The sequence below is a fragment of the Alosa alosa genome, chromosome 6, assembly GCF_017589495.1.
Source record: "Alosa alosa isolate M-15738 ecotype Scorff River chromosome 6, AALO_Geno_1.1, whole genome shotgun sequence".
Taxonomy (NCBI): Eukaryota; Metazoa; Chordata; class Actinopteri; order Clupeiformes; family Clupeidae; genus Alosa; species Alosa alosa.
Window position 1 is genome coordinate 17,194,572 of NC_063194.1, and position 13,815 is coordinate 17,208,386.

The 13,815-nt window shown below is 41.3% G+C and overlaps 2 protein-coding genes and 1 long non-coding RNA gene across 5 annotated transcripts in view; 1 reads left to right on the forward strand and 2 right to left on the reverse strand.

Annotated features, from left to right (window-relative positions):
• LOC125296280 overlaps nt 1-13,815 on the forward strand; it is a 313,747-nt gene that overhangs the window by 72,557 nt on the left and 227,375 nt on the right. The window lies entirely within an intron of this gene.
• On the reverse strand, nt 1,226-6,230 carry LOC125296277 (heme-binding protein 1-like). Of its 2 annotated transcripts, none has more exons than XM_048246097.1 (4): nt 5,670-6,230; nt 2,448-2,586; nt 1,682-1,862; nt 1,226-1,542 (listed from the first exon to the last, which is right to left on the reverse strand). In XM_048246097.1, exons 1-4 carry the CDS (start codon nt 5,745-5,747, stop codon nt 1,365-1,367), a joined length of 576 nt encoding a protein of 191 aa, XP_048102054.1. In that variant the 5' UTR covers nt 5,748-6,230; the 3' UTR covers nt 1,226-1,364. The 2 variants fall into 2 exon arrangements, with proteins under 2 accessions (XP_048102054.1, XP_048102055.1); XM_048246098.1 differs by lacking the exon at nt 5,670-6,230 and adding an exon at nt 2,808-3,012.
• On the reverse strand, nt 7,894-12,479 carry fmc1 (formation of mitochondrial complex V assembly factor 1 homolog). Its single transcript, XM_048246101.1, has 2 exons — nt 12,128-12,479; nt 7,894-8,316 (listed from the first exon to the last, which is right to left on the reverse strand). The coding sequence occupies exons 1-2, from the start codon at nt 12,254-12,256 to the stop codon at nt 8,113-8,115; spliced, it is 333 nt and encodes a 110-aa protein (XP_048102058.1). The 5' UTR covers nt 12,257-12,479; the 3' UTR covers nt 7,894-8,112.

Sequence of the window (13,815 nt, forward strand, 5' to 3'; positions counted from 1 at the left end):
CTGTCTTCTACAATGTTGTTTAATCATTGAGACATGATCCAGACATGTCTTCTAAACCTAAATATGTCGGAACTAACCAATACAACTCCCCTTCCCCGAATGAATGAAATGAACTTATGTTCATTCCAAATATATGATTGATGTGACCACACGACCTAGCCTTAAGGGGGGAAGGAAAAAAAATCAGTGAATAAAATCTACTTCTGAAAATCACAACCACTATCAAATTAATATTTAAAAAAAAAATGTAAGAGGAGGCCCTTGTGCAAAAATGTTCCTGTTCACTTGAGGGTGTTGATATTTTCCAATATTTCATAACACCATTTGTCTCTTTGTGACATAGTTTGACAGAGCAGTTAGAAGCAAGTCAAATAGTATATGCCAGAATTTGGGCAGTAAAGTGTGTTTAAAGATTAATGATATCACCTTACACACATGTGTTGTACACATACCGTACATTTCTCTTGGTGTTTACCACTCCTGACTCATGCACATCACTGAAGTTTGTTCAAGCAAGATTATTGCAGTAATTTCCTGTGTATTAGCCGCATTGGGTATAAACCGCAGGTGTTTTATGCAAGTTAAAACAAAACCATATTAATACCATATTAACTGCCCCCGTATATTAACCTTATAGCTGAAGAAATTTTGCAAAATGTATAAACCATGGCTAATAGTTCAGAAATTATGGTACCAACATCTAATAATCAAGAATTCATGACGTTGTAATTGATGGAACATATTGAGCCTTTCAATGTCTTGTAAAGATCCATGATTCAGTATTTAAAGGCAGATATTTAGAATTACAGTGTGCTGTAATGTCACATTTAAATACAATACACACACAACTTACTAAGGCAACAAATTCAAACAGTCAAAATTACACTTTATGAGAAATGGGACTTCCAGCTGTCCATCTGGAAGATAAAAGCTTTTGGATAGAAGAATGGCAAAAAAGTGAACTGTGTATTTTAGTACAGGATTTCATTTAAATGGCAGATGTGAGCCTCCTCTTCAAATCTATAATGCATTGTGGTTTAGGCAGATGATGGTAATCAGGTCTATTAATTCACTATGCTACTCTAAACGCCACCCATCCATTTGTTATTGCACTAGTTGAAAGATAAATATGTAGCCCACTAGTTCATACTAACTCCAACATCAAATTATTGTTACTGCACTACTGGTAGGTCTGTGACTATGTATCTCTCCCTCCCACCCACCCAATGAATGTAGCACTCTTTGTGTGTCTTGAAGTTGAATCAAATAATCCCACCCATTTCCAATATAACCCATGACCCTTTCAGTAAGTATTAAACGTTTCAAGCTCCGCCCTTCTCCATGATGCACGAGCAATCCATAACTCAGGGCTCGTCCTGGATGAGCCAGACTTCATTTCGTCGCCCGTAGGGCTTCAGTGGCGGGTCATAGCTCACACAGAAGTACTGCTTGCGCTGATAAGGGGCGGTCTCGCCAATGGTGCGTGTCAAACGGGAATATTCTGAGCGATACTCTGACTCTCCTGCGAAGCCCCCAAACTGCCTGTATGATTAAAACAAAAACAGTGATATTCCAAATGTATCCAACTGCTATATAATGTCAAGAAAAGTGCTTACTGGGCTAATAGTTCCAACATTTTTTGGAAATTTGTTTTTACAATTGCCCCTTAGAAGTGACCTACAGTGAGTAGACGGTCATGCCTGACCGATCCTCAATCTTGATTGTGCTGTCGGTTGGTGCTGGTGGACAGACTTGATAGCGGGAGGGAATACGAACAGCAACAACCACACGTCGCAGCATGGCACCGTCATCCCGGGGGAACACTGTTAAGATGATTGGCATTGTGTTTCCCATGGCTTCGCCTACAAGTCAATACCAACAAAGTGGACTTTTAAGGGGAGATAGCCCTTCACAAACAAAGCATGTGGACAATTCATTGCTAGGGTTCTTCAGAATTGAAAATCTCTATGAAGCTTCAGCTAAATACCATTCAACAAGAAAACAGTAATTGAATTTAGTGATACATTAGGAACCAGGATGATGCCCTTAAAGGCTTCTTCATAAGCTTGGGGAACTGCTGTTGTGGGGTTTAGGTGGTCTGCAAATGTGCAAAACTGGTATGCTTCCTGTGCTACACTTAATGTTATTGGACTGGTTTCATTGAAGGCTACTAAAAAGTCATCCTAGAGAGTCCTAAAGTTGTTCTGTCTAAAGATGATACCAAGCTACAAGGAAGAAAGCCAAAGAATCTTTCATAGTCACTGAGAATCACAAAGCTGCACAACAGGGTTCTAAAGAATTCCTTATTAAAAGATTCTACACACAGACTTGGGATTTCTCCACATAGTCCATTATATGTAAAAGAGTTAAATGCAGAAATATGCACCCGGCCGTACAAAGCAAGCATTTGGTTTATGGGTATTTCTGTACTGTGATGGTCAGCTCACCTTGCTCATTGCTCCCCCCGATGTACATGAGGAGCCTCCTCACAAGTTCACCCGACACTTGATCGAACGTCCGTCCCTCGGAGCTTATGGTGGCAAACTTTCCATTGTCATACCGTCGCACCTCATAGCTGACCCCGTCCTGAGAAGGAGGCCAAGGGGTGAGAACATGATTCACTGACGCACACAGACAAGAACAGGCTGTGTATCATACTGAAAAAAAGACACCCTCAGTCGTGGACCAAAACAGAAAGCAGTGCCCTGGTTTGTAAGAGTGGTGAAAAAAAATGTAATCCAGCTGGCTGAACACTCAGACTGCTATTACTGAGCAAAACATCCGTGGTGGAAATGAAAAATGCTCACCCAAATATGGCCTGGCATATAGAGAAGGTTACACTGATTTGATTACTGTTGTCCTGGCTAACTCGTCACACTGCGGAGTTTAATCAGCCTAAAGAAAATAATGAGACTCTTGTGATGCCTTCTGTTATGTAAGCTTACACACACACACATATACACACACACATATTGACAATGCAGGGAAAATGTGACAAGCACACCCTCCTAAACACTGAACGCTGATCATGGTGACTCAGTGTGACTCCAATCTGAGTAGCATCAGTAAGCCAACAGAGGCGTTAAACAACAAACTTAATCAACCAGTGCATAAAATATGGAAAATCTGTCAACACATTCAAGAGATTTGTGTGATATTCAGCTAGATTCAGCTTAATATTATGCAGTTTTCAACTAAAATGTTCCACTCTGTTTGTCATCACAATGGTGTGACAAGAATGTTGTAAAATTATTGTTCTAAAGAATATCTGGGTTCAACCAGAGCCTCTCTCTAGGGCTCAACATGGAGTTTTAGAACCTTAAATTGTTGTGGAACAGAATGTTTTGTTAGAATGTTCAAAACTCCCCTGCTGAAGGGTTAAGGGCAATTTGTTAACGGAACAAAAGCCTTAAAACATTTATCCACCAACATAGAGGAAAAAACAAAGTCATCAGGTACAAGAACAAAGCCTTCGGCAAGGTTTGTTCAGTCCTTGTATGCATAATGGGCACACACGTGCAGCTGTAGCTGATTTGTTAATGTTTTAAACATATTGGTTTAGAGATGATTAGCAAGTTCTAGTGGAAGAAGCTATCTGTTGAATTTTGTACATGACTAGAGAGACACAGGTTGAAAGATCAGGAGTCAAAAATATTGGTTACGTGGGAATCAAGATTGTTTCCTTGCAGTTATGAGACGTCGGTATTGTTCCTGATCTCATATTTGTCAAATAAAGACTCAGAAGTGATTGACTAAAAACAGAAGGCTGAAATCAAACACACAACAGTACTCCAATACAGCGTGCTTAATATTTACCTTCACTAATTTATTTTAGTTCATATCAAAACAATTACAAGACTCATCTTCATACATAAACACTTCCCTGTATCCAAAGCACTATTAATATTTTGCTTTGCACATGCATTTTATAAACGGCTTTTGATCCAGAGTATGTTTGATGGCAAGGGAATCATCAAAGGGGAAAACTAGTCTAGTTCTCCATGCACTGAGATAAATTCTAATTATGTGGCACACACTCCTTGCGTGAATTTCACTATACATAACCATCAACAGTATAGAATGTATTTTCCCCCCTATAGGCATCATAATATTACACACTCACTTGTGACACTTTAGGACAGTTCTAATTACATAGCCTTTGCTCAGAGTACACTTCAGAGTTAAATTATAGTGCGTATGCTCAACTGATGTTCAGAAACTCCTCCAGATAATTATGCAGTACTTCAGCTGGTTAGACATGAGATGTAATTAATGTGGCTATGCTAATATTAGTGAGTCAATTAATAATTCACTTCTGAGTCGCTCTTTTCTTAGGTATCTGTCTGTCCTCCCATGAAAGTGTCCTCCTTGGCAACTCCAGGGTTTTTGTCAGTGGATTAGAGGAGGCTTTGAATCCTGGTTGTGTTAGAGAACACATTTTAGCCAAAGAATGTATTTAGCCAAAGACCAAAATACATGGGACCTGAGGCAAAATGCACTGGCTAGACATTCAATCAGTATTCTGTGCCATGTTTAATTAAGGATATTGGGTTTCAGGGTCAAAAAAGGAAGAAGAGATCAGGTGTCCGTTTGTGATTTCAGATCTCCTGTGGTCAACTGTCAAGACCATAGATGTTTCTCCACTGAATGTCTTTCTCTCCAGTGTAGTACTATTGCAGTATTATTGGCATGATTTCAGATTTTTATGTCTTTCAGTTTGGCCTAAAGGGGACGATCTTTTTAATCAGTATAAAGGTGGTGATATAGCAAGATGCTATAAGCTTAACATAACCATTCTTTCTACATACATGTGTTCATGCATGTGTGCATGCATCAGGGGTCCTTGACCATCTACAGTATATAGTAGGCCTACATATGTAAAATGACAATAAGGGCCTGCCTCATTAAACAGCACACATCAGTGACTTCAAAAAGCCGTTTCCTCCTCCAGCTTTCCCTCACAGTGCCATTGAACACACATGATTGCAAGGCACAGGCAACCACCTATCCCTGATAACTGCAAACAACTCTCTCTCTCCCTCTCTACCTCACTCAAGATAACTTGACCTTGACTGCTGATGTCACACATTTTGTGGGCCAAGGTCAGTGTATAGTGTGTAGAATAACAGCACTGCTGATGTCATGAAGACCTCACCTATGTGCATAGTTAAAAGTGTAAACTAAGTAGAAGTGTACTGGAGATGCTAATCCAGACACCATGGTCCACCAACTAACAGTAGACGATATATATCTGTGTTTGACAGGTATAGGCTATAACCTAAGCAATATTACTAGAAATGTTGAAGAGTTGGCTATAGGCTAAGTTTCAAAGGTTTTATAAGGGTAACTGGTTTAGCAAGAACATTGATTAATAGAACTGCTTTGCATTATATTTAGAGTTATTACTTGACATTACGAAAAATAACTGTTGCAAAAAGCATATCGCAATTGACATTGTTAAACAAATGAAATGAACTGAATGTTTCTGGAAATTAACTCATACAAATTGAACTGATTGTTTCTGGAAATATTGGGGTCTTACCTCCTGTCGCGCGGGCAGAAAAAAAAACAGATTCAACACCCCAGTCACGATTTTTCCGAGAATATAAGCTAATAATAACAATAATAATAATCTCACTGACTGCCAAAGGGAATAAAACGTAGCCTACCTTTGTTTCGGTGCTTAATAATTTGTACTCAGTTTCTTCAGTGGCCCCAAAAAGCGAATTCTTTAGCATTCCAAACATCGTTGTCCTTCTTCGTTCAACTCCTTTCAAATCAGTGAAAATTTAACGGTTTCAAATTTTAGTGCGTCCACCTTAACAGATCTTCCCGTACAAACTGCGTAATTATAAAATGACTGAATGAATTAATCTTGTTTATCATAAGGCAGGCTGTTAGAGTTATGTTTCTCTGTTCCAATTAACCCCTGTCATTATAAGACTAAATTATCAGTCAGCACTAACTTAGTGTAGCGTCCGAGGTTAAGGCTCTTTCCACCGCCTCTGTCTCTCCATGCGCACTTGGTATTGTCGATGAGTCCACTATTGCTCACTCTCTCTCCTCCCTCACCGAGGCAGAGCGTCAAAAGTGGCCTCATCCATTCTTCTCAAAGGTGGCATGGCATCATCCACTCTTTATTCGAAAACTGGCCACACACCAGTTCTGAATTGCACATTATACAGTCTTTACATAGACTACATTATAATACATTATCATATCACATACATTTTTACTGACACATCAGCTAAATACTATCTAATGTCTACAAATGCTTGACTGCTATGTAAGATAGAGTTCTGGTTTTGATTGCTGTCATCTAAGGTGAGCAACAATAACAGTAGACAAAGGCAACCTTATGTTGCTCATCAGCTCAGCATCAGCTCAGCATCACCTCAGTTACCTCTGGTACTGGACTCTGTTACTGTTGACCATTTGACACTATCCTTCAAAATGTCATAGTGCATCACCATTCATTAAATGCATGTGCGTGTGTGTACAGTTGAGAATCAGAGACGCGCATGTGCAAGCGTTTTTCTTCCCTTGTGTGTCACAGCACGTTGCGCAGCTGTAGGGTCAATCTATTTAAACTCTCACTGAAGGCAATATTAGTCACTACAGTGTGGCCAGAAGAAGGGGGTTGCTGTCTAACACGTACAGTCACCCAAGCCCTACATAGCTCATTGCTCAGAGGTGAGAGAGAGATGAGGCCAGCACAAAATATAATCCACAAGGCACTAGTATGGACAACATGGTCCTGAAACATGCTCAGTCTGACATCAGCGGAGGGTTTGGGGTTTGGGGAGGGAGAGAGGGGGGTGTGTTCATGCAGAGGGGACTGGCTGTGAAGATGAGCAGAGGACGACAGACTGACACTGACTGCTCCCAGAAGGAGAGAGATGTCGCTTCCACTGAGAGACGAGGGGAGGGCAAGATGGGGGGGTGTGGGGGATCCCAGGCAGCCCCTCCAGCAGCACAGCTAAACAAATCAATTTGATCTCACTAAACAACAAAAATCCTTTCTGATGGTAAATTAGCACACTGGCGGATGACCCAGAGCAAGGTCTCTCTCATGTGCACTCTCTTTTTCTGGTGCTATGAGGACACACAAAGGAAAAAAAGACAGCAAAGAGGATATCAAAAATACACAGCCATTTCCCATTTCAATATTTTCTTGTTTCACCCTCTGAATCAGAAAAAATCATATAGATTAAGCAAACAATTATATCCCAAATGGCCAATGTGCCACCTCTGAATTAGAATACCTTTCTCAGCTATGAAGTGTGTCTGACTTCCATCCAAATGAGACATTGCAATCTATTGGTGGCATACCGTACTGAAAACATCATAATATAATAGTTTGTTATAACTTCCTAAACCACACACAGTGCACATATAAAACAGTGTCCTGCCTTCGTGCAAAAAATGTCTTTTAGTCAAATATTACTATAAATAATACCAAGCTCTTTGTCTTTTGATTACCTGCTTATAAAAATATAACCAGTAAAAATAACAGCATCATCCCATCCATTAAAATCTGATCTCCCTCCTCTCACACTTTAATGAAATGAAGCATATTTAATTCCCAGAAAGGTCAGTACACACTGTACGTGCTGTGGTGAGTCTCCGGAAGCCAGTTACTCCCACAAAATGACTGCAAAAAAGGTTAACATGGGAACTTTGTGCTCTCTACTTGAATGAAATAACTCCACTCCATGAAAACAGAACAGAAGAGTCAGATGCAAGGAGGTCAAGTTTTGACTATGACTACCAGGAACTGAATTAAAAAAACAACGGCTCAAAAGTATGTAAGGCTAGACCCACAAATTTCATGCACTTAACACAGACTGACTCACGGAAATCTCTTGACACACAAGGAAACAAAGCAAGTAGTTAATGGTATGTTTTTTAATCGTTTAGTGACATCAACAAACATATTTACATTTAAGAATATATGATGCATTTTACTATGCATGAGACTTTACTTTACTAATGCATCTGAACCTAACATTACATTCAGCAATGTATGTCTCAATCGTTGTTCATCTCAGAGCTTAAAGATGGATGTGGTCCATACATGAACTTGAGGTGAGCACATTTCCCTTTGACCTTTCACTTTTCCCAGCCTTTTCCTCCTGGTTGGGTGGGCAACCGAAGGCCCACCAAGCCGGCTGCATCCTCTGCGCTAATCTCTCCTTTAGCGTGGTAGAGGTTGTGGAGAGCCATATGCTGTCTGGTGGAGGAGAGCAAGCACAGGTAGGTAAGGGAGGAGTGGAGCGCCTCCTGCTGGGCCCGACAATACCTCTCCCCTGTTACCTGAGCAGAGGAGAGATATGAAAAAGGTCAGTAGGTTCACACACAATGTATGAGGAACACCGACCTGACTATGGCCATTATGTTTATGTTTGCTTTAGGCTGTACGTGGGTGAAATGTATGAAGGCTTTGGCCTCAAGCTTAGGCTATGCCAAAATAACTTAAAATAACTTGATTTTAGTGTTACTTTGTATCATGTTATAAAAGTGTTAGAATATGTTAGGGCAGGCATAACACCTTCTAATTAATTTTGATGGTACGTGGTCATCACATGAGAATTCCAAAAAATAGGCCTATGTGAAAATGCACACTAAAATACATCTTTTGACAAAACATTAATCAGGAAGACGCTAATTAACTGTTAATGGTTACTGGCGTTCCGTCCAGTGGTCTGTGTGTTGGATTAACCAGCACCCCTCACTTTAACAGGCTCAACCATATAACTACATTATGACAGATGTCTAACCTATAGTCCATGGGCTAGGAGGGGTCCACTACTACTAAATTCCATTGGTATTTTCTTGCAGCTCTGGTCCCAAAGTTTAAGAAAAATCATGTTAACAAGATATAAACTCATTCCCAGTGTACTTCTTAGAACCCCTTTCCAAACTCTTCAAGACATCTTGTTTTTTAATCTGAGCCTGAGGGGGAATGAAACCACCCATCATTGCTGCATAACATGACTAATTTCAGCTTGGTAAGCAAGTTCCTGAACATTGGTATCATGATTCAAAGGATGACTGACTTATGTATTAATTATGTATTACAAATTATCAGTAATGATTACATAGCCTAATCGGACATGGAAAGTCATATAGGATATCATATGTGCCAGATTCCAGTCCAGATAAGTCTACCATGCACCATGTTGTCACAATGAATGTTAAATCACATCTAGAGTGTATAGGCTTTAGGCTGTTAAATCAGCTATCTCAATTCACATAACCCCTGGCAAGAATTATGGAATCTCAACACTGTTCACCATGTTGTTAGTCGCTTTGGTTAAAAATGTGTCAGCCAAATGTAATGTAATGTAAATGTAATGAATCATTTTAGAAAAAAGACAAAATCACAGATGTGCTTCAAAAATACTTTTGCAACAGATGAACATTTTGGCTTTGTGAGAAAAAAATATGGAGTCACTCAATACTGAGGAAAAAAATATAGAATCACAAACCTAAAACATTATAATTATTACTTTGTACACCTTTTCTGGCACAGACTTCACTAATGTAGAACAGTATTCTTCATCAATCAGGTTTCAACTTCAACTTTTCAACTTGTCAAACAGCATTTGACAGATCAGCTTTACAGGATGATGCCTTTTCTTCAGTTTGCACCATAGATTTTAAATAGGATTGAGATCCGACTGTTGGCTGGCCATGTCATTGACTTGATGTCTTTCCTGAAGAAAAGTTTTACAATCTTTGCTCTATGACAAGATACATTATTATCATGGAAAATGACTTCCTCATCATCAGAATTCCTTTCAACTGATAGAATACCAACACCATAATACCACAACAACTCATCTGCAAACTGGGACTCAGTACCTACCTCTGCAACTGGCTACTGGACTTCCTCTGTCAGAGGCCTCAAGTAGTATGTGTTGGCAACAATATCTCAAGCAGCATCACACTGAGCACGGGGGCCCCCCAAGGCTGCGTGCTCAGTCCGCTGCTCTTCACCCTGCTGACGCATGACTGCACTGCAACCTACAGCAACAATCACATAGTGAAATTTGCTGATGACACAACTCTGGTGGGTCTCATCATCAAGGGCGACGAGACTCAATACAGGTTGGAGGTCGACCTTCTGACCACGTGGTGCAGGGACAACAACCTCCTGCTGAACGTCAGCAAGACCAAGGAGATTGTTGTTGACTTCCAGAGAGGTCACACCCAACACCTGCCACTGACCATCGGCGGTGCTGTGGTGGAGAGAGTGAGCAGCACCAAATTCCTGGGGGTGCACATCAGTGAAGACCTCTCCTGTACCACCAACACTGCATCACTGGCGAAGAAAGCTCAGCGCCGCCTCTACTTCCTGCGGAAACTCAGGCGAGCAAGTGCTCCACCAGCCTTCATGACCACATTCTACCGAGGCACCATTGAGAGCATCCTCTCCAGCTGTATCGCTGTGTGGGGCGGAAGCTGCACTGAATACAACAGGAAAGCCCTGCAGCGCATAGTGAACACAGCTGGAAGGATTATTGGTGCTTCACTCCCCTCCCTGAAAGACATTTACACCACCCACCTCACCCACAAGGCGACCACAACCAGGAGTGATGCAAGTCACCCCGCTCACAATTTGTTTGATCTACTGCCCTCTGGGAAGAGGTACAGAAGCCTGCGCTCCGCACCACCAGACTCACCAACAGCTTCATACACCAGGCTGTTAGGATGCTGAACTCTCTCCCCCCTCCACCCTCAGCTACATAACATCCTGGACTTTGGACCCACAATGGCTGCCTCGCACTACTCCACTTGCACTAACTCCACTTGTACACTTGCACACTTTGCAACTTGTTGTTGTTGTCCTGAAAACACAACACACTTCTGCTGCTCTTACATAACTTGCACCACTATGCCACTTGCTTACTTAGGTCAAACAGAACTACCTCAGCCATTTATTGGCCTGACTTTGCACTACTATATTGACTGTCTATGCACAATTGCACGATTTCAACCCAATTTTGCTGCTCTTATTTATTCATTGTATGTGCCTTCTTATTTACTTTTTATTGTTTACTTGAATGTTATGTTTGTCTGTGGACTTAATTGGTAAAATATGTCTTGTCTACAACGTGGGATAGTAAGAAACATAATTTCGATCTCTGTATGTCTTGGCATGTGAAGAAATTGACAATAAAGCAGACTTTGACTTTGAATGACAAGAGACATTTCAATGTACACTTGTGCATTTACTGTAGGTTTGACTGTCATCTCCCCTAGTCCTTTTGCAACCCCATATCATCAGTGACTGTGGAAACCATAGATATATATACGTATGTATCTATGGTGGAAACGGTCTTGTTTTCTTCAGGCAGTCATCTTATATAATAATATATGTATTTATATAATAATATATCTTTGATTTGTCTTTTTTCAAAAAATGCCTTCAAAGAGTATTGATTTCATATTTTTTGCCAGGGGTTGTATGAAATCACATCTAGAGGGTATGGTATGGGGTTTCAGAAAACATATTGTTTAGGTGGCATTCTTAAATTTCTCTTAATAGTTCTGCCCAAAATGTATCAGATGTACAACTGGTTCACCACAATAGGCTACTGGTCCCTGGTCTAGGAGGGTGTCCACATGCATGCACTTCTTTAGTCATATGGTGACCTAAGGATGAATTATGTGTTCATTGTGTATGAATGATTGAAATTAATGCATAGCCTAATCGGACAAGGAAAGTCACAGATGGGCCAGATCGGTGTACCATGTACCAGAGAATATCTGAGTAGACGGGCTCTGTGGTAGGCTACAGGTCGGTGGGTGCATGTGGACGGGAGTGCATGAAACTCCTCCTAGGCTAGCCCATAGACTGTTCTATATACAGTCTATGGGCTAGCCCATGAATGACGGTCTTCAGTGACGGTCACCTTGGGGATCTGGTAAAGGCGAGTTGTGCATTCCCCACGATGCCATAATTTTCTGCTATGATAGTGTGTGAAGTGAAGCAGCATGACCTCTGACATAGCTTAGCCTACACATACACGTTGACACAGGACAGTATATTAACGTTAACTATGTAATGTTGTCAGCAGACTTGGTGAACTACAACAATAATAATTTCACATAGGCCTACCTGATTTTTACGAAACTGTTCCAAAACGTAATTATATGCCATCGTTTGTTTATATTCTGGTCCCTTTAACGCCCGCAGTTCTCTCAGTATACTACGACATACACGCAGTGGTGAATTCAACGACGCCATGTCTTCTACAGTGGATGCCTGGTGTTGTCTGTGAGACAGACTAGTAACTTCCAACTTCACGATAGCCTAGGCTACAATCTTTGAAACTCAGTTCAGAAATTCCAACAGTGGTATCTGTCTTGATAATCAGCAGCCCTACCGTCAGAACAGTAGACAGTAGGCTACAAAATGTAGCATAGCCTACTTTTCGTCTTCTTCTCTAATGCCTTCTCTCTAATGGCAAGCCTTGCTATCGCCACCACCTGGATTGGAGGGTGACACGAGTAAGATTGAATAAAATATGAAGGGAAAAAAAGAGTAGCCAACCTATGAGGCCTACCCAGAGCCATAGAAAGTGCGGCACTATTTGATGTTGCCGCCACACGATGAAAAGTCCCAAAGAAACTTAGCCTGGCTAGCGCCACCCCTTCTCAATGAGACGTGGTCTGGGAACCAAACGTTCATTTTCTCGTATTTGAAAAAAATGCCCAGATCCTTTTATTGGATGCCACGGATGTCTATCAAATGCGTCTCATCATCAAATGCATAGCTCATCATCGTCTTGCTTTCCCCCCTGTTCTGTGATTGGTTCCCTATCTCAGGCGAAAATTTGCTCCATGGTCTTCAGGCTGCCTTAGCAGCGTGAATCAAATCGCGCGCAAGGCAGCATGGGAACACCCAGGCTAAAAGAAACTGAGCTGAATGGTTGAATCGCAGGAGAGTGGGATGTAGGCCTTTATAGATCCTGGAGGGGGAATCAATTAAATGACCAAGTGATTGGCAGTTTTAAGTTCCAAAACTCATAGGCTAATCCGGAAAAAGGCATGAAACATTTTTCCCCAGACTCTTATGAGAGTGTCGCCACTCTGTTTTCTCTACCACTCTGTTTATTACAGTTTTTCTCGATCGTGTCTGAACAAAAGCACTCTGGACAAAATGACACATTTTGCTTGCAAAAGGCTGTTACTCTCTCAAAACACTTAAAACATGCAGCAAAAGCAAATCTTGCCTTCAAACACTACAACTTGTTGCCAATTCAAAAACACTCTTTAATCCAGACATGTCAAAGTCAAGGCCCGCGGGCCGAATGAATTATCTACGGCCCCCGGGATGATATTTGATTAGTATTAGAACCGGCCCGCAGGCCACAGCCGCCTGCTGCTGTTTTGCGCATCAATACTCCATTCCCCACAATGCAACTGTAGCCCACGCCGCAAGTGGGCCTCGGCTTCATTATTCATCAGTATTCAGCCAGGGCAGATGTCAACTTTCAGCAACCCCCCTCCCCAGTGTTGTGCCTGAACGCGTTCATTGAACGAAAGTCACTCGTTCATATGTATTTTGAGCGAACGTGAACTGTACTGTATTAGGCTACTACTGCCTGATGAACGTTACTGTGAACTCGTTCATTCTGGTGTCTGTGAACGGCACGCTCTTCAGTTTAACTTCGTTGAATAGGGTGCCAGATTTCTACAGAGCCTTCCACGCGAAAACCCGGCTAAAACACACCGTAAAAAGACCGTAAAAAGGCGGTCCTCAATGTGGACAATGGTCTGCAGAGTGAAATTATTCCAGGGCCA

Bases quoted from the DNA above. Each gene is read 5' to 3' on its own strand.
- LOC125296277 (XM_048246097.1), bottom strand. From the start codon at position 5,747: ATGTTTGGAATGCTAAAGAATTCGCTTTTTGGGGCCACTGAAGAAACT. The intron at 2,587-5,669 runs GTAGGCTACGTT...CCTCCTTCTCAG, and splicing joins TATTAAGCACCGAAACAAAG to GACGGGGTCAGCTATGAGGT. The intron at 1,543-1,681 runs GTAGGTCACTTC...TTAATCATACAG, and splicing joins GGCATGACCGTCTACTCACT to GCAGTTTGGGGGCTTCGCAG.
- fmc1 (XM_048246101.1), bottom strand. From the start codon at position 12,256: ATGGCGTCGTTGAATTCACCACTGCGTGTATGTCGTAGTATACTGAGA. The intron at 8,317-12,127 runs GTAGGCCTATGT...TCCTCTGCTCAG, and splicing joins AACAGTTTCGTAAAAATCAG to GTAACAGGGGAGAGGTATTG.